The sequence below is a fragment of the Gopherus evgoodei genome, chromosome 6 (assembly GCF_007399415.2).
Source record: "Gopherus evgoodei ecotype Sinaloan lineage chromosome 6, rGopEvg1_v1.p, whole genome shotgun sequence".
In the NCBI taxonomy this organism is placed as follows: domain Eukaryota; kingdom Metazoa; phylum Chordata; order Testudines; family Testudinidae; genus Gopherus; species Gopherus evgoodei.
This window is the reverse complement of record NC_044327.1, coordinates 136,852,519-136,873,061: the sequence shown is the minus strand read 5'-3', so window position 1 is coordinate 136,873,061 and position 20,543 is coordinate 136,852,519. Positions and strand designations below refer to the sequence as shown.

Genomic DNA, 20,543 nt, shown 5'->3' with positions numbered 1-20,543 from the left:
ACCACCACCAAATGACTGAAGTGCTGATCAAACGGGAGAGCCTGGCTGAAGGGTGACGTCTAAGTTTGTAAGGGCATTGAAAGTGTTAAGATCAGCTTAGAATGAGTTTTGCTTTTATTTCATTTGACCAAATATGACTTCTTGTGTTTTGACTTACAATCACTTAAAATCTATCTTTATAGTTAATAAATCTATTTGTTTATTCTACTTGAAGCAGTATGTTTGGTTTGAAGCATGTCAGAGACTCCCCTTGGCATAACAGCTTTGGTATTGATGAACTCATATAAGCTTACAGCATCCAGCAAGCATAACTGGACAGTGCAAGACAGAGGTTCCTAGGGTTGTGTCTGGGACTGGAAATATTCGTTAGTGTCATTCAGTTGCAAAATCCAAAGAGCAGTTTACATGCCAGTGGCTGTGTGTGAACAACCCAGAAGTGGGGCTCTCACAGCAGAGCAGGGTAAGTACATAAGAACATAAGAACGGCCATACCAGGTCAGACCAAAAGTCCATCTAGCTCAGTATCTGTTTACCGACAGTGGCCAATGCCAGGTGCCCCAGAGGTAGTGAACCTAACAGGCAATGATCAAGTGATCTCTCTTCTGCCATCCATCTCCACCCTCTGACAGAGGCTAGGGACACCATTCCTTACCCAGCCTGGCTAATAGCCATTAATGGACTTATCCTCCATGAATTTATCTAGGTCTCTTTTAAACCCTTTTATAGTCCCAGCCTTCACAACCTCCTCAGGTAAGGAGTTCCACAAGTTGACTGTGCACTGTGTGAAGAAGAACTTCCTTTGATTTGTTTTAAACCTGTTGCCTATTAATTCCATTTGGTGACCCCTAGTTCTTGAATTATGAGAATAAGTAAATAACTTTTCCTTATCCACTTTCTTCACATCACTCATGATTTTATATACCTCTATCATATCCCCCCTTAGTCTCCTCTTTTCCAAGCTGAAGAGTCCTAGCCTCTTTAATCTTTCCTCATATAGGACCCTCTCCAAACCCCTAATCATTTTAGTTGCCCTTTTCTGAGCCTTTTCTAGTGCTAGAATATCTTTTTTGAGGTGAGGAGACTACATCTGTACTCAGTATTCGAGATATGGGCATACCATGGATTTATATAAGGGCAATAATATAGTCTCAGTCTTATTCTCTATCCCCTTTTTAATGATTCCTAACATCCTGTTTGCTTTTTTGATCGCCTCTGCGCACTGCGTGGACATCTTCAGAGAACTATCCACAATGATGCCAAGATCTTTTTCCTGACTCGTTGTGGCTAAATTAGCCCCCATCATATTGCATTGATAGTTGGGATTATTTTTTCCAATGTGCATTACTTTACATTTATCCATGTTAAATTTCATTTGCCATTTTGTTGCCCACTCGCTTAGTTTTGTGAGATCTTTTTGAAGTTCGTCACAGACTGCTTTGGTCTTAACTATCTTGAGTAGTTTAGTATCATCTGCAAATTTTGCCACCTCACTGTTTACCTCTTTCTCCAGATCATTTATGAATAAATTGAATAGAATTGGTCCTAGGACTGACCCTTGAGGAACACCACTAGTTACCTCTTCCCATTCTGAGAATTTACCATTAATTCCTGCCCTTTGTTCCCTGTCTTTTAACCAGTTCTCAATCCATGAAAGGACCTTCTCTTTTATCCCATGACAGCTTAATTTACGTAAGAGTCTTTGGTGAGGGATCTTGTCAAAGGCTTTCTGGAAATCTAAGTACACTATGTCCACTGGATCCCCCTTGTCCACATGTTTGCAGATCCCTTCAAAGAACTCTAATAGATTAGTAAGACACGATTTCCCTTTACAGAAACCATGTTGACTATTGCTCAACAGTTTATGTTATTCTATGTGTCTGACAATTTTATTTTTAACTATTGTTTCGACTAGTTTGCCCGGTACCGACGTTAGACTTACCGGTCTATAATTGCCAGGATCACCTCTAGAGCCCTTTTTAAATATTGGCGTTACATTAGCTAACTTCTAGTCATTGGGTACCGAAGCCGATTTAAAGGACAGGTTACAAATCTTAGTTAATAGTTCCACAACTTCCCTTTTGAGTTCTTTCAGAACTCTTGGGTGAATGCCATCGGGTCCCGGTGACTTGTTAATGTTGAGTTTATCAATTAATTCCAAAACCTCCTCTACTAACACTTCAATCTGTGACAGTTCCTCAGATTTGTCGCCTGCAAAAGCCGGCTCAGGTTTGGGAATCTCCCTAACATCCTCAGCCGTGAAGACTGAAGCAAAGAATCCATTTAGCTTCTCCGCAATGACTTTATCGTCTTTAAGCACTTCTTTTGTATTTTGATCGTCAAGGGGCCCCACTGGTTGTTTAGCAGGCTTCCTGCTTCTGATGTACTTAAAAAACATTTTGTTATTACCTTTGGAGTTTTTGGCTAGCCGTTCTTCAGACTCCTCTTTGGCTTTTCTTATTATACTCTTGCACTTAATTTGGCAGTGTTTGTGCGCCTTTCTATTTGCCTCACTAGGATTTGACTTCCACTTTTTAAAGGAAGTCTTTGTCTCTCTCACTGCTTCTTTTACATGGTGGTTAAGCCACGGTGGCTCTTTTTTAGTTCTTTTACTGTGTTTCTTAATTTGGGGTATGCACTGAAGTTGGGCCTCTATTATGGTGTCTTTAAAAAGCACCCATGCAGCTTGCAGAGATTTCACTTTAGTCACTGTACCTTTTAACTTCTGTTTAACTAACCCCCTCATTTTTGTATAATTCCCCCTTTTGAAATTAAATGCCAGTGTTGGGCTGTTGAGATGTTCTTCCCTCCACAGGGATGTTGAATGCTATTGTATTATGGTCACTATTTCCAAGCAGTCCTATTATAGTTACCTCTTGGACCAGCTCACAGGGGTGGGGGGGAGATAGCTCAGTGGTTTGGGCATTGGCCTGCTAAACCCCGGGTTGTGAATTCAATCCTTAAGGGGGCCATTTGGGGGAACTGGGGTAAAAATCTGGGGATTGGTCCTGCTTTGAGCAAGGGGTTGGACTAGATGACCTCCTGAGGTCCCTTCCAACCCTAATATTCTATGATTCCACTCAGGATTAAGTCTAGAGCTGCCTCTCCCCTTGTGAGTTCCCATACCAGCTGCTCCATGAAGCAGTCATTTAAAGTATCAAGAAATTTTATCTCTGCATTTCATCCTGAAGTGAAATGTTCCCAGTCAATATGGGGATAATTGAAATCCCTCACTATCATTGGGTTCTTAATTTTGATAGCCTCTCTAATTTCCCTTAGCATTTCATGATCACTATAACTGTCCTGGTCAGGTGGTCGATAATAGATCCCTAATGTTATATCTTTATTAGAGTATGAAATTTCTATCCATAGCGATTCTATGGAACAAGTGGATTCGCTTAAGATTTTTACTTCATTTGAATCTACATTTTCTTTCATATATAGTGCCACTCCCCCACCAGCACAACCTGTTCTATCCTTCCAATATATTTTGTGCCCCAGAATGATTGTGTCCCATGGATTGCTCTCAGTCCACCAGGTTTCTATGATGCCTGTTATATCAATATCCTCCTTTATCACAAGGCACTCTAGTTCACCCAGCTTATTATTTAGACTTCTAGCATTTGTGTACAAGCACTTTAAAAACTTGTCCCTCTTTATTTGTCTGCTCTTTTCTGATGAGTCAGATTCTTTTTTATGTGAATGTTTATCATCTGATCTGGGCCTTACATTATCCTCTTCCGTCCTCTGTTCCTGACTATAACCTGGAGATTCCCTATCATCAGACTCTCCCGTAAGAGAAGTCTGTGTCCGATCCACATGCTCCTCTGCAGCAGTCGGCTTTCCCCCATCTCCTAGTTGAAAAACTGCTCTACAACCTTTTAAATGTTTAGTGCCAGCAGCCTGGTTCCACTTTGGTTTAGGTGGAGCCCATCTCTCCTGTATAGGCTCCCCCTATCCCAACAGTTTCCCCAGTTCCTAATGAACGTAAACCCCTCCTCTCTATACCATTGTCTCATCCGCGCATTGAGACCCTGAAGCTCTGCCTGCCTACTTGGCCCTTCGCTTGGAACTGGGAGCATTTCTGAGAATGCCACCATAGAGGTCCTGGATTTCAGTCTCTTCCCTAGCAGCCTAAATTTAGCTTCTAGGACGTCTCTCCTACCCTCCCCTATGTCATTGGTACCTACATGTACCACGACCACCGGCTCCTCCCCAGCACTACACATAAGTCTGTCTAGATGCCTCGAGAGATCCGCAACCTTCGCACCAGGCAGGCAGTCACCATACGGTTCTCCTGGTCATCACAAACCCAGCTATCTATGTTTCTAATGATCGAATCTCCCATTACTAACACCTGCCTTTTCCTAGCAACTGGAGTTCCCTCCCCCGGAGAGGTAACCTCAGTGCGAGAGGCAACCTCAGCACCATCTGGAAGGAGGGTCCCAACTATGGGAAGGTTTTCCTCTGCTCCCATTGACTGCTCTGCTTCCCTGGGCCTTTCGTCCTCCTCAACAGCGCAGGGGCTGTCTGAGCGGAGGTGGGACAATTCTACAGTGTCCCTGAAAGCCTCATCAACATACCTCTCTGCCTCTCTTAGCTCCTCCAGTTCCGCCACCCTGGCCTCCAAAGTCCGTACGTGGCCAGGAGCTCCTTGCACCAACAGCACACATACGCCACCCGCCCACAGGGCAGGTAATCATACATGCTACACTCAGCGCAATAAACTGGATAGCCCCCACTCTGCTGCTGGGCTTCTGCCTGCATTGTCTCCTAGTTAATGGAAGGGTGGTTTAAAGCAAGAAGTTTTGAATATTGTTTGGATTACAGGTTTTAAGGGGACTAAAGGGGCACAGATGGAACTGACAGGGGACCCTCGCTCCCTTCCAAACTCCCTTGCGAAACTCCCTGTTAGCAGCCCCTGGTCTCTTGTGAGCAGCTTTATAAAGCCCTGGCCTGTGTGAATGCCCCGCCCACTGATTAAGGCTCAGCCAATTATCAGAGGCTTCTAGCTTTCAAACCTCCCTTTGAAGCTCACGGCCTCCAACTGCCAGCTACAGTACATGGTCCTTCAACCAACCAACCAACCAACCAGACTGACACACACAAGCTCCCCCCAAACACAAACACACACACACTACAGAGAGTCACTTACCCCACAGATGCTGTCTGTGCTCCTCCTTCACCTGGAGAACTCCCTTGCGAAACTCCCTGTTAGCAGCCCCTGTTTGCAAAAGTCTGGCTCACAGAGTCAAGGACTGGAGTGACTTAGCAGGTCACCGATCCAGATAACACCGGGGGAATGTCACCACCCCTACTGACACCTCAATCTGGGACAGTTCCTCAGATTTGTCCCCTGAAAAGAATGGCCCAGGTGTGGGAATCTCCTTCCCATCTGCTGCAGTGAAGACTGATGCAAAAAATTCATTTAGCATTTCTGCAATGGCCTTGTCTTTCTGGCTGAAGGTAGTTGTTGTGATCAAGTTTTGGCCCTTGTAATGCACATGGAGGCCAGATTCCAGAGGAAATCTGAGACCAGTGCAGCTTTGTAGACCCATCATCTGCCTACGACATGGATTAAAGGCTTGATGCTGAAGCTCGCAAGGATCATCCACTGCCACAAAACATGATGCTGAGCAGTAGGCTCCATGTGTCCACTTGGGCAACAAAGTCAGTTTGCCCCAGTTCCTCAACAACGGGCTGCCACAAAGCTCAGTGCTCGCACCGACACTTTTCATTGTCTACACGAGCAACATGCCTCCAACGAAGTCACGCAAATTTGCATATGCAGATGATCTTGCCCTGGCAATGCTAGCAGCCACTTTCAAGGACCTCAAGTCCACTTTGAACGGGGACCTAAACACCATGGAGGAATATTTCCAGAAAGGGAGGATCAAGGCAAATCCGCACAAAACCACAGCACTGCATTCCATATTGATAACAGGAACTCTGCGTGCACCCTGAAAGTGACCTTCTGCGGCAACATTGTGCAACATGACCCCACTCTCACCTGTCCCGGAGGGAAGCTGGATCACACACTAACCTTCCATGACCACCTGAAGAAGGTCACTGCCAAGATGAAGACAAGGGTCAACTTGGTCCAGAAACTGGCAGGCACAAGCTGGGGACCAGTGGCATCAGTGTTACAGATGTCAGCAAGGGCCCTTGTCTACCCCGTAGCCAAGTGCTGTGCACCGGTATGGACCAGAAGTATCCACACTTGACTTATTGGTGTCCAGCTGAACACTGCCATGTGGTGCATCACTGGAACCCTCAAGTCGACCCCAGCACCATCGCTGCCGGTGCAGTCGTGCATTGTGCCCCCACCCATTGGCCACGATGCTGCAACCCTTCAAGAATTCCAGAGGATTGTGGAAAACAAATGTTTTTCCATCCACCAGGACCTTAGCAACGTCCCTCACCATCACTTGAAGTCATGTGAGCCCTTTTGCACCCTCGCATTTAGCCCTCAACAATACAAATGTGACGGGTTGGATCACAGAAACCCCCCTGGGAGCTGTCACTTGATGTGCCAAGACTACTTCTGCCCCTGCTTTCCCTGCCAGCTCAGGATACCAGCACCCTGTCTTGCTGAGCCAGACACACCCGTCTGCTCCAACACAGACCCAGGGTCTGAACCACATGCCGCAAAGCTGCAGATTTGACTGAAAGCAGTTCACAGAAGTGTTCCTGTCTTTAACACTTAGATGCCCAACTCCCAATGGGGTCTAAACCCAAATAAATCCATTTTACCCTGTATAAAGCCTTTAAAGGGTAAATTATAATTGTTCATCCTCTATAACAGTGGTCTCCAAACTTTTTTGATCACACACCCCTATCAATAAAATTTTTTTGAGCATGCACCCCCTCCTACATCGAAGCAAAAAAAAAAAAAAACGCTCAGAATCACACCCGAACTGCCAAAGTGAAAAACAAAACAAGAAAACCAAAATGCTCCTCCTGCTGTGCATCCCCAAGGAGCCTCTTGTGCATCCCACTTTGGAGACTACTGCTCTATAACACTGATAGAGAGGGATGCAAAGCTGTTTTCTCCTCCAAGTATTAATACATACTCTGGGTTAATTAATAAGTAAAAAGTGATTTTATTAACTACAGAAAGTAGGATTTAAGTTGTTCCAAGTAGTAACAGATAGAACAAAGTGAATTACCAAGCAAAATAAAATAAAACATGCACGTCTAAGCCTAATACAGTAATACAATTGAGTACAGATAAAATCTCACCCTCAGAGATGTTTCAGTAAGTTTCTTTCACAGACTGGACGCCTTCCTAATCTGAGCACAATCCTTTCCCCTGGTACTGCCCTTGTTCCAGCTCAGGTGGTAGCTAGGGGATTCCTCATGATGGCTCCTTCTTTTCTTGGTTCCAGCCATTTATATATCTTTTGCATAAGGCGGGAATCCTTTGTCCATCTGGGTTCCCACCCCCTTCTCAATGGAAAGGCCTGGTCTACACTGGGGGGGCAGGGGCAGGGAGATCAATCTAAGATACGCAACTCAGCTATGAGAATAGCGTAGCTGAAGTCAACATATCTTAGACTGAACTAAAATGACTTACTTCACATCCTCAAGGCGCTGGATCGACGGCCGCGGCTCCCCCGTCGATTTTGCTTCCGCCTCTCACCAAGCTGGAGTTCAGCAATCGACGGGAGAGTGATTGGGGATCGATTTATCGCATCTACACTACACGTGATAAATCGATCCCCAATAGATCGATCACTATCCACTGATCCTGCAGGTAGTGTAGACGTACCCTTAGACACCAGGTTAAAGATGGATTCCAGTTCAGGTGATGTGATCACATGTTGCTGCAAGACTTCAATGCCCACTTGCCAGCACACACGTATACAGGAGGACTCACAGGTAAAACAGAGCCATCTACAGTCAATTGTCCTGGTTAATGGGAGCCATCGAGATTCCAAACCACCATTAATGGCCCACACTTTGCATAATTACAATCGGCCTCAGAGTTATATTTCATATTTCTAGTCCCAGATACAAGAGTGGTACATTTATACAAATAGGATGCTCACACGCAGTAAATTATAAGCTTTGTAATGATACCTTACAAGAGACCTTTTGCATGAAGCATATTCCAGTTACATTAGCATATTTTCATAAAATCATACCGAGTGCAACGTCACAACAACTTCAACCCTGATGAAGCTTGGAAAGCCGAATGGAGTTCACAAGAAGTCACAAATAAACACCTCGTAAAAAACCTGATGCAGAAGATCCCTGGCTTCACTCTCCCACGAAGCTCATTGGAACCCTAACCCGTAGCCGCACAAACCAGGGCAGATGCAGCTACTTGCTGCACAAATGGAAAATTAAAGACTCTCCAGTGGGCAACTGGTCACCCAGAACAGACCATGGATCATATGATGACTCAGTGCCCAATTCAGAAATACGAATGAGGCACCACAGTGATACACGCCACTGCTCCTGACGCAGTTATCTCACTTAACCGTGTGAATGTAAAATTACAGGTCTTGCTCTACATTTCCATCAGCCATACGAGGACGTGGTGGTGCTCCTTTAGCATTCCCAGTGTCCAGCCCCCCCCCCCCCCCCCCACTGTCTGGCAGCTTCCTGCTTCTAATGTAATTAACAAGTTTTTTATGTTAGTTTTTGAGTCTTTGGCCAGTTGCTCTTCGTATTGTTTATAGGCCTACTTGAGTTGATGCTCCTTTCTATTGTTTTCACTAGGATTTGACTTCCAATTTTTAAAGGTACCTTTTGCCTCCAACCACCTCTTTTTCTCCGTTAGCCACGGTGGCTTTTTTTTTGGTCTCTTTACTACTTTTTTATTTTGGGTTTACATTTAATTTGAGCCTCTATTATGGTGTTTAAATAGTTTCCAGGCAGTTTGCAGGCATTTCCCTCTTGTGACTGTTCCTTTTCATTTCTGTTTTAACTAGCCTTCTCCTTTCTGCGTAGTTCCCCTTTCTGAAGTTAAATGCTACAGTGCTGAGCTCCTGCTCCCCAGAGGCTCCCTCCCCCTTTGGATTATTGCTCCAGTGTGTTAATGTGGGCCTGCCCCAGGGACTGACCCCTCCACCCTCTGCACCAGGGCCAGCCACCCCCATGCTCCGTGGGCTGTTCAAATCCCAGGAGATGAGGTCAGGTCCCACTTCAAGGCCTCTCCCTTCCTGCTCTATCACGGGGGGCAGGGTTTCCAACTCCTCCAATCCCATCCAAGCAGCAGTGGGATTTTAGTCGGGGTGGATGAGAACATGTGACTTTGAATCTCCAGAGTTTTAATCCATAGGTTTGCCCATCCCTTTCCCCATGCCGGGTTCCTCTGGAGCGTTACGCCTCCAGTGGAGGGGTTCAAGGGAGAACCACACAGAACTGAGCCCTGTTTTTCCAATGGAAAATGTTCCAAGGTGGGCGGCGCCAGATGCCCAAGAGAAACGAAACCTCGGGCTGAGAGCGCTGGACAGGAACCTCCTGAGCGAAGGGCCATTTAGCAGGAAGGGCGTCTCCTCGGGGCTGTACAACGGCTGTTGCACTCTCTGTCCCAGGCAATGGGCAGTCAGCAAAGGAGCAAACCAGGGGGATGAACCTGCCAAGGGGCATCCCAGGAAGGGCCTGGCTCATGGGAGAGAATCCAGCACCTGGCAGGGAATCCAGGGAGGGGCAGGTGGGAATCACGGCTCAGCAACAGCTTCAGCCCAAGAGCAATAAAAACACCAGAGACTCATTTGGCTCCCGCGCTAGAACTTTACTGGGAAAGGAACTTAACTGCAGCGTCAGGGGCGCAGGCAGTGACTCTGGGGTGGGGTGTAACCGGAGAGCGAGGGGAGATGGAGATGGAGACAGAGACGTCGCCTCTGCAGTCCAGCAAACAGCCCTGACACCGGGCAAGATGTTCTCAAGAGATCCCAGAACGATTCCAGACGGTGGGAACCAGGAGCCCTGGGATTGCAGAGTGGGGTAACGGTGCTGCTGAGTCACCGGGCACCATTGCTCCTCACAGATTCACCCACGTTCAGTCACTTGATCCGGGTGAAAACGTTTGTGCCGACCCTGCAGGGAAGCGCAGAATTCATAGATTCACAGAACGACAGTCAGAGTAAGGCTACAATTCTGACACGGAGGTCATGGATTCTGTGACTTTCTGTGACCTCTAGGACTTCTTCTGGGGCAATGGAGCAGCTGTCAGCACCAGGGTGTCTGGAGCTGTGGCCGGGGTCGGGGGAGGCACCAGAACTGGCAGCCAACCTTGGGGCTGCTGGAACAGAGGTCCCCAGCCTGCTGGGCAGCGGGCCCCAGCCTGCTGGAGCAGCGGCCGCAGTTGGGTCAGCTCCTGTGGGGCTGCAGGAGCAGTGATCAGCCCTTGCTGCAGGAGCAGCTGCAATCCCCGGCAGGCTCTGTTTGTTTCTCTGTTTGTTGCAGGCTTCCATTAATTTTTGTTCATTGCCCGTGACCGGTCCCTGATTTTCCCTAAAAATACCTGGGACAAAACTCTTACTCTTAGTCAGAAGGGATCATCAGCTTATCCAGTCTGATCTGTGCAGCACAGGCCAGCCACACTGCCCCCCGCCCTGAGCCCAGTAACTCGGGAATGGCTGAAGCATCTTCCAGAAAAGCAGCCGGGTTTGATCTGAAGCCCGTGAGGAGCTGGAGAACCCAGCGCTGCCCTGGGCCCTTTGCTCCAAGGGTTAAACATTTGGGCCTTATTTCTGATGGGAATTTGTCCGGCTTCAGCTTCCATCCTTTGGTTCTTGTCTTGCCTTTCCCTGCGAGACTGAGCAGCCCGCCAGCACCTGGCATTTCCCTCTGTGGTTTGTTCTCACCTGTTATTTGCCCAGCACAGACTATGTGCTCGGTGCTGCCCCAGACAGGGTGGGGGAGGGCGAAGGAGGGCAAAGGGGCAGAAAGTGTGTCAGCCTCAGAAGGAGAAAAGACCAAAGAAGGACACTCCCTCCCAGGCCACCTGCCTGAGCACCATGGCCTAGGGAAATGCTTCCTCCAGGCTGCGCCTCAAGGGGGGCATCCAGCCGCCCAGCCCAGGGAGGCAGTGTGGCTGTGGGCACCCCACACTGGCACGGCCTCAGAGCCACCCAGCAGCACCCAGGAGATGGGCAGGGACTCTGGGGGCTGCTCATCCCCGTGGTGCTCTGCAAGGCCACTGAGAGTAGGGACCCGCCAGCAGCCACCCACTCAAAGCTCCCCTTGGTGCCCTGGGAGGTGCCCCCAGGGCAGGCAACTCCCTTCCCCCATCCTCCTCCATATGGGCCTCTCCAGAAGGCGGACAGGGCCAAGGGGCACTAGCAGCCCCATGACGGGGAAGGGTTAAGCAGTGTGTGCTGCGCCATGGGGCAACTCAGCCTTTGCTGGGGCCTGGTCCAGGGTAACAGCAGGAAACGGCTTTGCCAAGGTTAGGGTTAGGGTTAAGGTTAAGACACTGGAGGGCAAAGAGTCTCCATGGGTCTGTGACTCTGAGCTGAGAGCCCTGCCCTGTCCCTGCAGGCTAGTTTTCCTACATCTCCAGTGCTAGGAGCCCTTTGACTAGAGCCAGGATCCCAGCCCTGCCCTTGGCACAGAGACGGGGCTAGGCCCTGCAGTCCCAGTTCCGCAGGCGGCTCCTTTGCTCCTGGGCAGCCTGTGCCCAGTCACCCACCTGGTCGCTTTCCAGTCGGCAAAGGGGGATCCGACCTCCTGGCGCAGCAGCCACATGGTCTTCAGACTCTCCTCCCCATTATCATCCATGAAGCACTGGCCCACGAAGACGGTCACTGAGTCTGCGGGGGAACCGGACAGGCGTGAAAATCAGTGAGGCCCCTGAGAGACAGACCCAGACCCCAGGGAAGGAGGAGGAGTTGCTTAAAGCGCGACTGGAGTGGAAGGAACCGCTACAGAATAGAACAGAAAGTCACGTTGTAGGTGGAGCTGGCAGCAGCACCTAGAGTTAAGAACGCCTGACGTTTTCCATTATAAGACCCTGTTCTCAATTGATTATAATTTGCTGCATTTCACAAGAACATAAGAACGGCCGCACTGGCTCAGACCAAAGGTCCATCTAGCCCAGTATCCTGTTTTCCAACAGTGGCCAATGCCAGGTGTCCCAGAGGGAATGAACAGAACAGGGAATCATCAAGTGACCCATCCCCTGTCGCTCATTCCCAGCTTCCGGCAGAGTTCGGCTGAAGTTTCCCATTTCAGGCACCTGCCTCAGGCTGGTGGGGTTTTGGTTCTTTTACTTTTTATCATAATATGGTTCAGCCATTTCCAAGAACAAAGTTGAGGGAAAAATACGTTAATTTTGCCATGTTAAAAATTGCGTATCACCATCTCAGTGGGAAGTTTGAGTGCCCCACGCTCGAGCTGGTGCTTGACACTTGGCAGCGGGGGAGACTGGCCTTTTACCACCCCATATTTGGGCAGGTTATGAAAAATCGCCCTCACACATGCTCAGTTGACACTTGTTAGAGTGTGGTAGCTAAGTGTCCCCAGGAGTCCCTGAGCGTGGTGCTGAACAGGACTTTCCCTGCAATTGCCTCTTTGGCCCGGAGTGGAAAACTTGCCTTTCCTGTGCGCTCACTGGCCCCCTGCTTTCCCCAGGCCGGGTGGAGGGACAGGGGGCACAGCCTGTCTGCAGTGCAGAGGGGTGAAGAGATGCAGGACAGGTCAGAGTTGGGTGGAGGAGGCAGAGGAATAGGGAGGGCAGATAAGGATGGGGCAGGCCAGGGAAAGGGGGGGGGAAGAAGCGGGGGGATAGGGATGGGGGAGGGGCAGAAGGGAATGGGGAAGACTAATGGGATGGGGCTGAAGGCAGGGGCTGAATGGAAGTTTCTGCCTCAGGTTCCCCTGCTTCCTCCTCCGTCCCCACCCCTCAGTCTGCTCTGGTTTGTACTCCCTCCTTCAGGCTCCTCCTCCACCCCTGTGTCTCACAGCCCCCGCGGCTGCAGGGGGACATGCTCCTGCTTCCCACAGCCCCTGACCGCTGCTGCGGAGCCCCCCAGTAATGGTCCCCAGCGCGTCCTGCTGAGTGAGGCCTCACAGCCAGCCTGGGGAGGCCGACAAGTGCCCTGTGCACACGGGATGGCTGAGCGCTGAGCCAGAGCTGGGTCTGTCCAGCGCCTAGCGCCACAGAGTCCTTGGCACTACCTACTACAGACAGTGACTAACAGTTCACAGCAACACTGGGGCTGAAAAGCGCAGGGCTCTCCAGTGCCTCCAATAGGCTGCCACGGACAAGCCAAGGTGGAGCTCGCGGTGCCCCCCAGCGCCTCTCGTCCCCAGAGCACTTGCTAAGCTGGCGAGGTGGGCAGGTGGAGAGGTGATGGGTGAGCTGCCCGAGAGCCCTCGGTGAGTCCCAGGCAGAGCCCAGGATGGACCCCAGGGCTTCGGAGACAGCTCAGGGTGAGCAATGGGCCGGGCGGGGGGCGAGGCTGGGCCCCAGCCTTTTGGTTTGAGGTTGTTACATTTGTATCTCGTTTCCGTTCTGTTCAGTTCTGACTCAGAGCACCGGCACCGGCCAGCGTTGAGCATTAAGGGGCCAGAAGAGCAGAGGTTGGTGCAGAGCCTGGGCGGGGAGTGTTTCAGCCTGGTTAGCACTGAATTCCCCTCTGTTCCCCTCCACCCCGGGCACCGAACCCTCGGGCCACATACTTGAGAAAGTCCAGCTCACGGTGAAGCCAAAGGTCGGCTGCTTCCTCTGGCTCTTGCTGTTCTGGGACCCCTTCAGGGGTGACACCAGGATGCGTTTGTTGGTGGCCGTCACTGCCGTGAAGTATGAACCAGTGAATCCCCCTTCGGCGTTCACGGCAGAGATGGTCATGTTAGAGCCCAGCTCATTCCTCCACGATCCAGACAGGACGCACTGAAAGAGGGACACAGTCAGCAGGATGGGTCCCCCCGCAGTGCTGCAGGGTCAGAGACTCCCCCAGGCCAGGAACGCGGGAGCCAGACCCACAAACCAGGAGAGGAACAGAGCAGGGTCTGTGATCAAATTCCCATGACCCAGAGGGAAGCCTCTTTCTCTGCCCCAAACCTGCAGAGAATGGCTGGCTCAGGGGTTCGATCCCTCCTGTGCTGTGTTTTTCTCTTCGTGCACTGACTCCAGCTGTCCCCATTCCCCACAGGAACACTCGGCCCCTTTCCAAACCCTGCTCAGCTGTTGGCCTCAGCGAGATCTTATGGCATGAGGTCCATGTCTTAATCACATGCTATTGTCCCACAGGCCCCATCTCATTCAGTGCTCAGTACAGACCGGCTCTGGGGCTGTGCAGGGAATGAGCTGTAGGACCTCTGCCTCCTTTGTTGCAGAAGCTGGAAGATGCGGAGTGACTGAGGCAGGGGACTGCAGGAAGAGAGAGGACAGTCTCATGGTGAAGACAGCTGAATGCTGCCCCGGGGCTGAGATTCTGTCCCTGCCTCTGCCACACGGGTCCTATGTGATGCTGGGCAAGTCACCTACACCAGCCTTGCCAGCGAGAGCCCCGGTGCGCTCCTCATTTTCTGGGTGCCTGACTCGAGATGATGTGGGTGAGATTCACAGAAGGGTGAGGCCCCCACTGCTGCTGTCAGTGGGAGCTGGGCTTCAAGCTTGGAAAGTGCTCTCAAGCACCAAGTTCTCTGACAAACCAGACCCTCGGCCTCACAAATGGGACATCCAAAATTAGCCAGCACTTGTGACGGATCTGGCCTTGACCTCGGCATCCCCGTCACTCACCTGTAAAACAGGGACACTTCATAGTCATGGATTTAGGGGCAGAAGGGCCCTGCCGATCATCTGTGTCACTGCTGGCTGCGCCAGAGCAGAGCTCTGAGGAAGACACCCGGTCTTGACTTTAAAACTCCACGACATCCCTGGGTCAGTTGTAAATTCCCCTCCTGGTTAAAATTTACACCTTATTCTGCCTTTGGCTGCTAGAGCAAGTTGCTGGCTGCTTCCAGAAATCTCTGCTCCACCTAGGGACTTGTGTTCCATGTTCCAGTCACTGCTGAGCCCTCTCTGGGATAAACTAAATAGCTTCAGCTGCTTTCTCTCACCAGAAGGCAGATGTTCTAGGCAAATCATTCTCCTCCCTCTCTTCAGAGCCCTTCCCAAGAGTTTCTATGAACATAAACTCATGAATAGTTAAAAGCAGCACTGAATCCTGTGGCACCTTATAGACTAACAGACGTATTGGAGCCTGAGCTTTCTTGGATGAACACCCACTTTGTCAGATGCATGACATGCTCCAATACGTCTGTTAGTCTATAAGGTGCCACAGGACTCTCTGATGCTTTTACAGATCCAGACTAAAACAACTACCCCTCTGATACCTGACATCATGAATATTGTAACCCACTGAAATGCTCCAGCAAGAGCTACCTAGAGAAGCCCAGGAGGAAATGAACAGCTCTGTGTTCAGTGCAGGCTTTAAACGGTGCACAGTAAATAAAGCCCAGGGCTATGCCTGAATAACGAGCAGAAAAGCAAATATTGCATAACAAGGCATTGAATGAGTGCACTGACTGAGGCCTCAGCGGATGCCTGTATGCACTGACGGAGCTGTCTGTGACTGTGGAATTAGAGACTGTAGCATGGGGCTGATGTACAAAGCAGCTGAAGTAAGGCTGTCTGGGCAACCTGGTAGTTCCTGATTTCTGAGTGCCTGACTTTTTCTTACCATTCTCTTAACGCTGGGTTTTTTGGAGGTTATATAAGTCACTGGGAAGCCCTCCCGAGGAGCCTGGCTTCTGGTCTGGCCATCCCACCTCAAAGCAGACACTGCAGGAATCGAGGGGTTTGCAAAGGGGTGACAAGGGTGGGTAGAGATGTACCAGGGGAGACAGAGAGGAGACACATAAGAGCTAACGTAACAGAGGGACACATGACCGTGGAGGTTCTCAGGTGCTGCTGCTCACTCTCACAACATGGGAACATTAAATAAAACTGAAAAGCAGCACATTTAAAACTGATCCAAAGGAAATACGTTCCCATACTATCCACAGTCTGTGGAACTCCCTGCCACATGATTTCATCAAGGCCAAAAGCTTAGCACTGTCCAGAAAAGGCTCACACATTTCTGTGGTGAATGAAACCAGACTGAAATAGAACAGTAACGATTAAAACAAATACAAGTTTTGGGAGGGCTCTGACCCCTCCTGCTTCAGGGCAGGAGTGCACCCCTCACTGCTGGGTTCAGGCAGAAGCTCTTCTGGGGCACATTAATCCCATCACTGCCTCCTCGTGCTTCCTCACACCTTCCTCTGAAGAAGCAGGTATTGGCTAGGTTTGGAGATGAGAAACTGAATTAATTGGCTCCATGGGTGAATCCAGGCTGGGAATTCCCACATGCCCAACTTGCCCTGCTCTACCCACGCAAAGGCACGGCCATGGGACCCTAGTGCCAAACAGCTGGGGGGTGACCAGCAGCCAGAAAAGGGGGTGTCATGCTATCAAATCAAAGGGAATCTTGTGTCCCAGTGCTGAAGATTGGGAGCTTTGCAGAGCTGAGCCTGCTGCATCTGGCCCCCTCACACTGGGCATCGTGCTTGGCCAGCTGTGTCTGCTCGCTGGGACACGGCTCCCCCAGCTGGCTCTGTTTTTAGGGCACCCCAGCACCACATTGCCCATTGTCACACATTCACAGGGGGCATTTTCTGCCTCCCTCGCCCACCCACTGCAACATTCTGCTCCTGGCTCCATCATCCGCCAGGCGCCCCAGGAGTTCTTTCCTGTCACAATAACATAACAAATCCTGGAGCCATTCCTGCCCCTGCCCTTTGCAGGAGGTGGAATCTCCGGATGGGACGTGCAGCGGCTCAGCCCAAACGCTGCTGGAAGAGACGCTGCTGCTTTCCCCTGAGAGTAAAATCCCTGCAGGGGGGCAGTCCCTCTCCCCCTCGCCTCCCCAAGACTCATTTCAGTGCCTGCCGCCATTGACGCTCGCCCATGGCTGTCATGCCATCCTCCCTAAGCAAGAGCCCCCTGCCCAGCCCAGAGCCAGTGCCCAGGGCCCCTCACCCTGCCCCAGCCTGAGACACCCCAGAGCCAGGGCCCAGCCCCCTCGGCCCCTCACCCTGCCCAGTCTGAGACACCCCAGAGCCAGCGCCCAGCCCCATCGGCCCCTCGCCCTGCCCAGGCCTGAGACACCCCGGAGCCAGCACCCAGCCCCCTCGGCCCCTCGCCCTGCCCAGCCTGAGACACCCCAGAGCCAGCGCCCAGCCCCCTCGGCCCCTCACCCTGCCCAGCCTGAGACACCCCAGAGCCAGCGCCCAGCCCCCTCGGCCCCTCACCCTGCCCAGCCTGAGACACCCCAGAGCCAGCGCCCAGCCCCCTCGGCCCCTCACCCGGCCCAGCCTGAGACACCCCAGAGCCAGCGCCCAGCCCCCTCGGCCCCTCACCCTGCCCCAGCCTGAGACACCCCAGAGCCAGCGCCCAGCCCCCTCAGCCCCTCGCCCTGCCCCAGCCTGAGACACCCCAGAGCCAGCGCCCAGCCCCCTCGGCCCCTCGCCCTGCCCCAGCCTGAGACACCCCAGAGCCAGCGCCCAGCCCCCTCGGCCCCTCACCCTGCCCAGCCTGAGACACCCCAGAGCCAGCGCCCAGCCCCCTCGGCCCCTCACCCTGCCCAGCCTGAGACACCCCAGAGCCAGCGCCCAGCCCCCTCGGCCCCTCGCCCTGCCCAGCCTGAGACACCCCAGAGCCAGCGCCCAGCCCCCTCGGCCCCTCACCCTGCCCAGCCTGAGACACCCCAGAGCCAGCGCCCAGCCCCCTCGGCCCCTCACCCTGCCCCAGCCTGAGACACCCCAGAGACAGCGCCCAGCCCCCTCAGCCCCTCACCCTGCCCAGCCTGAGACACCCCAGAGCCAGCGCCCAGCCCCCTCAGCCCCTCACCCTGCCCAGCCTGAGACACCCCAGAGCCAGCGCCCAGCCCCCTCGGCCCCTCACCCTGCCCAGCCTGAGACACCCCAGAGCCAGCGCCCAGCCCCCTCGGCCCCTCACCCGGCCCAGCCTGAGACACCCCAGAGACAGCACCCAGCCCCCTCGTCCCCTCGCCCTGCCCAGCCTGAGACACCCCAGAGCCAGCGCCCAGCCCCCTCGGCCCCTCACCCTGCCCAGCCTGAGACACCGCAGAGCCAGCGCCCAGCCCCCTCGGCCCCTCACCCTGCCCAGCCTGAGACACCCCAGAGCCAGCGCCCAGCCCCCTCGGCCCCTCGCCCTGCCCAGCCTGAGACACCCCAGAGCCAGCGCCCAGCCCCTCTCCCCCCTCGTACCTTTTTATCTGCAGAGGCCCCGAGGGTCACCAGAGGCAGGGCGAGGAGCAGGGAGAAGACGACTTTCCCCATCGTCTCTGGGAGTGGCAGGTGCCAGCTGAGTCTTCCGGAGGCTCACGTCTGGGGCTCCTGCTCAGGCTCCTATTTGTAGCTGCAGGGAGCTCCCTCCCTGGCAGTGCCAGCTATTGAGCAACCGCTGGCCTTTGAAAGTTGTTTCTTTCTGCAGCGGGAACCGAATTTCCCAGAAGTGTTTGCCAGTGGCTGGCCAGGTGCCGCCTGCCCTGCGGGGGGGAAGCGTTTGGCCGCTCGCTGGACGCCCACGTAGGCCAGGTGGGGCTGGGGGTTGACGTGAGCGCAGCTCGGAGTGGGCCGTGCTGGCCGGAGGGCACCGCTCCCTGCCCGGGGGGGCCCAGCTGGGCTCTGCAGAGTGGAGCGCTAGGGGTGGAGGGTCCCACGGGGGAGCTCCTGGCCTGGAGACAGGCTCCATGGGGCAGAGGAGCTTCAGTCTGAGGGCTGCTCTCGCTTGGCACCACACTGAGGTCACTGGCTCCAGGCACAAGAAACTCTGGGAATCCCAGCGGGCTGGAGGGAGCGTCTCTGTCTGGCAGCTTTGGGCTCCTTTGAACTTTCAGCTCCAAGTCAGGCTGGGCCCAAACCCTGTAACCCAAACGCCAGGAGACCACATCTCCCATCCTGAGCCCTCACATGCCAGGTCTCCCACCTGAGCCTCCTGCAGCCTGAGCCCCAAACCTGAATCCTCCCCAGCCTAAGCCCCCCGTGCCCTGGTTTCTCCTGTCTCCAATCCTGCCATGGGCAGCAGGCTGCTTGGAAGGGCCCTGGCCAAGCCCTGGGGGCCTTTCTGCCCTGGCTCTGGGAGGTGCCAGCCCATATTTGCCCCCTTGTTGTTTCAGGGGCAGCACCTGCTGTTGTTACTCTCAAGCCGAAGGTCGAAGTGACCCCCCAGGGCTGGGCTCTGGCCCTGCTGCCTGGGCAGCGTCTTGGTGCCGTGCTGCCTTGCGGTACTGGGACTGGCCCTGCCTCTGGAGGGCACTGTTACTGCAAACCCAGCTGAGCTGGCCAGTATGCGCAGCCCACGAACCTCAGCTCCCTCCCGCCTCTCCCTGCCCCAGCCCTGGCCAGGAACTAGGCCTGCCCCCTCCACACGGGCAGAGCCTCCTGCTGCCTCTGCCCCCCTCAGCACCTCCTACAGGCAGCTTGGCCTGGCGCAGCCCCCCGGGTGTGAGCAGCTTCCCCAGGAGGAAACAGGGCAGGGGACCACACACACTTTCGAAACACCCCGACTGCACAATCACAGGAACTGGGCAGTGAGCGAGCCTGGCGCAGCCACGCCATCCCAGCACCTGGAGGGAGGGGCCCTGCCACACGCCGTGCAGAGAAATAGAGATGGTAAATCACGTGTGTAGGGAGACTGTCTGCGACAGGGAGGGGCTGGAGGAGGCTTTGCTGGTGCCAGCTGGAGACGATGGGAGCATGGAGGGGGCATCGCTACACCTTTACTTCTCCCACCCAGCCAAGCTTGCACCCCCCCAAGAGCTCCTGGCTGTGCTACAGGGGAGGGCTCAGAGAGAGACATCCCAGCTCAACTGAAAGGTTTTGAGTGATGGAAACTCCAGTCCCAGCCTCCTCCTCTTCTGCATCCGTGCCCAGTCCCTGCCCCAAGCCAGGGCCTCCCTCAGCCAGGGCCATAGCCAGGGCCGGCGAGCGGGGCAGCTGGCCAGGGCACAGAGTCGCAGAATGGAGAAATGCTGAAAAAAACCAGCAGAAGGCGCAAATGTGTCTAGTTACAGCTCTGCCAGCAGCATCTGCCGAACCCACTCGAGCTTTCAGTCAACCATGTTCCTGGTCCGGACCATGTTCCTGGTCCCTCAGCTTCAAACATCAGAACGGCCAGATTGGGTCAGACCAAAGGTCCATCTTGCTCAGTGTCCTGTCTGCCGACAGCGGCCAGTGCTAGGTGCCCCAGAGGGAATGAACAGAACAGGGTATCACCAAGTGATTCATCCCCAGTCACCCATTCCCAGCTCCTGGCAAACAGAGGCTAGGGACACCATCCCTATCCATCCTGACTAACAGCCATTCATGGACCTGTCCTCCATGAACGTATCTAGTTCTTTTTTGAACTTTGTTACATTCTTGGCCTTCACAACATCCTCTGGCAAGGAGTTCCACAGGTTGACTCTGCATTGTTTATTTTAAATCTGCTGACTATTAATTCCATTTGGTGACCCCCTAGTAGTTGTGTTATGAGAAGGAGTAAATAACACTTCCTTATTGACTTTTGCCACACCAGT

The 20,543-nt window shown here is 53.0% G+C and overlaps 1 protein-coding gene across 2 annotated transcripts; it reads right to left on the bottom strand.

The window, feature by feature from the left end:
- Positions 1-9,717: 9,717 nt before the first annotated feature.
- On the bottom strand, positions 9,718-18,401 carry LOC115653504 (avidin-like). 2 transcript variants are annotated; one of them, XM_030566866.1, is made up of 5 exons: positions 18,232-18,327; positions 15,642-15,742; positions 13,636-13,846; positions 11,645-11,765; positions 9,718-10,047 (listed from the first exon to the last, which is right to left on the bottom strand). In XM_030566866.1, exons 2-5 carry the CDS (start codon positions 15,642-15,644, stop codon positions 10,014-10,016), a joined length of 369 nt encoding a protein of 122 aa, XP_030422726.1. In that variant the 5' UTR covers positions 15,645-15,742; positions 18,232-18,327; the 3' UTR covers positions 9,718-10,013. The 2 variants fall into 2 exon arrangements, with proteins under 2 accessions (XP_030422726.1, XP_030422725.1); XM_030566865.1 differs by lacking the exon at positions 15,642-15,742 and having other exon boundaries at positions 18,232-18,401.
- Positions 18,402-20,543: the final 2,142 nt, after the last annotated feature.

What these genes read in the sequence shown, in the direction of transcription:
- LOC115653504 (XM_030566865.1), bottom strand. Translation starts at nt 18,303, where the DNA reads ATGGGGAAAGTCGTCTTCTCCCTGCTCCTCGCCCTGCCTCTGGTGACC. An exon ending in CGTGAGCTGGACTTTCTCAA is followed by an intron (nt 11,766 to 13,635) that starts GTATGTGGCCCG and finishes GTTCCCCCGCAG; the next exon opens with ACTCAGTGACCGTCTTCGTG. An exon ending in GCCGACTGGAAAGCGACCAG is followed by an intron (nt 10,048 to 11,644) that starts GTGGGTGACTGG and finishes GCTTCCCTGCAG; the next exon opens with GGTCGGCACAAACGTTTTCA.